This window comes from Arachis duranensis, chromosome 4, assembly GCF_000817695.3.
Source record: "Arachis duranensis cultivar V14167 chromosome 4, aradu.V14167.gnm2.J7QH, whole genome shotgun sequence".
Lineage (NCBI taxonomy): Eukaryota > Viridiplantae > Streptophyta > Magnoliopsida > Fabales > Fabaceae > Arachis > Arachis duranensis.
The window spans coordinates 29162054-29163812 of NC_029775.3; the positions used below are offsets into that span (position 1 = coordinate 29162054).

General features: G+C 30.2%; 1 protein-coding gene across 1 annotated transcript in view; it reads right to left on the reverse strand.

Annotated features, from left to right (window-relative positions):
• The window catches only part of LOC107483922 (putative clathrin assembly protein At4g25940), a 6976-nt gene extending 6757 nt beyond the window's left edge, over positions 1–219 (reverse strand). Inside the window, exon 1 of the mRNA XM_016104525.3 lies at positions 84–219. Within this exon, the coding sequence (XP_015960011.1) occupies positions 84–167 (84 nt within the window). The 5' untranslated portion in view covers positions 168–219. The remainder of the gene's footprint in view (positions 1–83) is intronic.
• Between the last annotated feature and the right edge of the window lie 1540 nt (positions 220–1759).

Consider the following 1759-nt stretch of genomic DNA (forward strand, 5'->3'; position numbering starts at 1 on the left):
TCACCAAAACAAATACAAAATAGAAGAAATTAAAAAACAAATGATAATATGAATATGGGAAAATTAATTAATTAATTAATTACCTTGTAATCACTATTAACTTTGGCAAGGCCAACCGTGGTAGAGTCCTTGATAGCTCCAACGGCCTGTCTGAAGCGTGTTCCCATTAATGGTTTCCTTTTTATGATTTTTGATGAAGAAGGAAATAGAGATGATCGATCCAAGAAGAAGAAACAAGGATGAGGAACGTGGGTGTGTATGTGATTTTATGTGAATTTTCTCTTTTAATTTCTTTTTGTTTGTTTATTTGTTTGTTTTAATGTTCTATCTCTTGTGAGGGGTATTTTGGTACTTTTAAGTAGTTCTGGTGTCAACTAACTTGTCAATTTGACGAGAAAATTATGTTACATTGGACGAAACTTTCTGCATAATTCGTTGGTTGATTTCAAGAATAGAAAAAAAGTGAGTTCTTTTTGGTTTTTTTGTTCAAGTTATATTACCAAAATGACCACTATACTCTGGTGTTATTTATACCTTGCTAGCAACTAAACTTTCATGATTGATGCCGAATCTATTGCTTATACTATAGTAATGGATTTTTTAGTATAAATTTAAAAGGATAAATAAATAAATAACAAAAACAATATCGATGGATTTTGATGCGAGTATTTTAGAGTACAAATAAAATTTAATTTTGATATATGGTCAGTATAAAATAATTTTATATATGTTTTTAATTATACAATATCACATCAAAAAAATAATTATATTTCACATTAATTATGTAAATAGTTATCTAAAAAAACGAATATAATTATACAATTGTATAAAATATTTTTATACTATCAATATATCAAAAATAAACGAATTCTTAAAAATATTAGGTGTCTATATTTGTATTTAGTTTAGAAAAAATACTTTATTTTATTTTTTATCTTTTAAGTATGATGTAAACAAGAGAAGAATGTTCGTCCAAGTCATATAGTATTTTGTCTGTCTTAGGTTTTGTTTATACCCTGACCCAATAATAAGATTCAGGTTCAAATAAGATAAAAATGGCCCAATCCATAAATTGGCCTCCCCGCACAACCGACCACTTTTCAAGAGGTCGGATTCAACACAGACTTCACACTTAGGAAGTCGGGATCGAAAATTAGCTGGCAGATAACACTTATTCAAATAAGTAAGTGCCCATAAAATCTCTCGACTCACTTCCAGGAGCCATATCTCAATTTTTCTAAAATAAAAAGGACGGTTATCCTCCTTAAAAGGTGGAACTACTCCAACGGTGGTTATTGGTTCACCACTATAAATACACTGACACCCCTCAGGTATCTCTAAGTTCCAATATTCTCTAAACCTGCTTAGGCTTTTACTAACTTAAGTATCAGAGTGTCTTTGCAGGTACCACCCCCATTCCTTCATACACACAAGTCGGACAGTGACTTCCTGACGCGAACCTAGTCGGAGACTCCCTCTTCTAGACGAGTGGGCCAACCCAACAAATTCAGTCCACTAATCTCCGATTACCCATCGTAACAGGTTTCTTAAAAATAAATTTGCTTTCGAACTTTTTAACCATGCATGCATGATGATGTTAGTGCAATGCAATGTTAATATTAAAAAATAAATAAAATAAAATAAAAGATAATATATATCCATAAATATTCGTCTTTTTATGAGGATAATTAAATGTAGACTTTCAACAAAAATAAATCAAGAAGAGATATTAGAGAAAAAAATAAATAAATTTTTGATT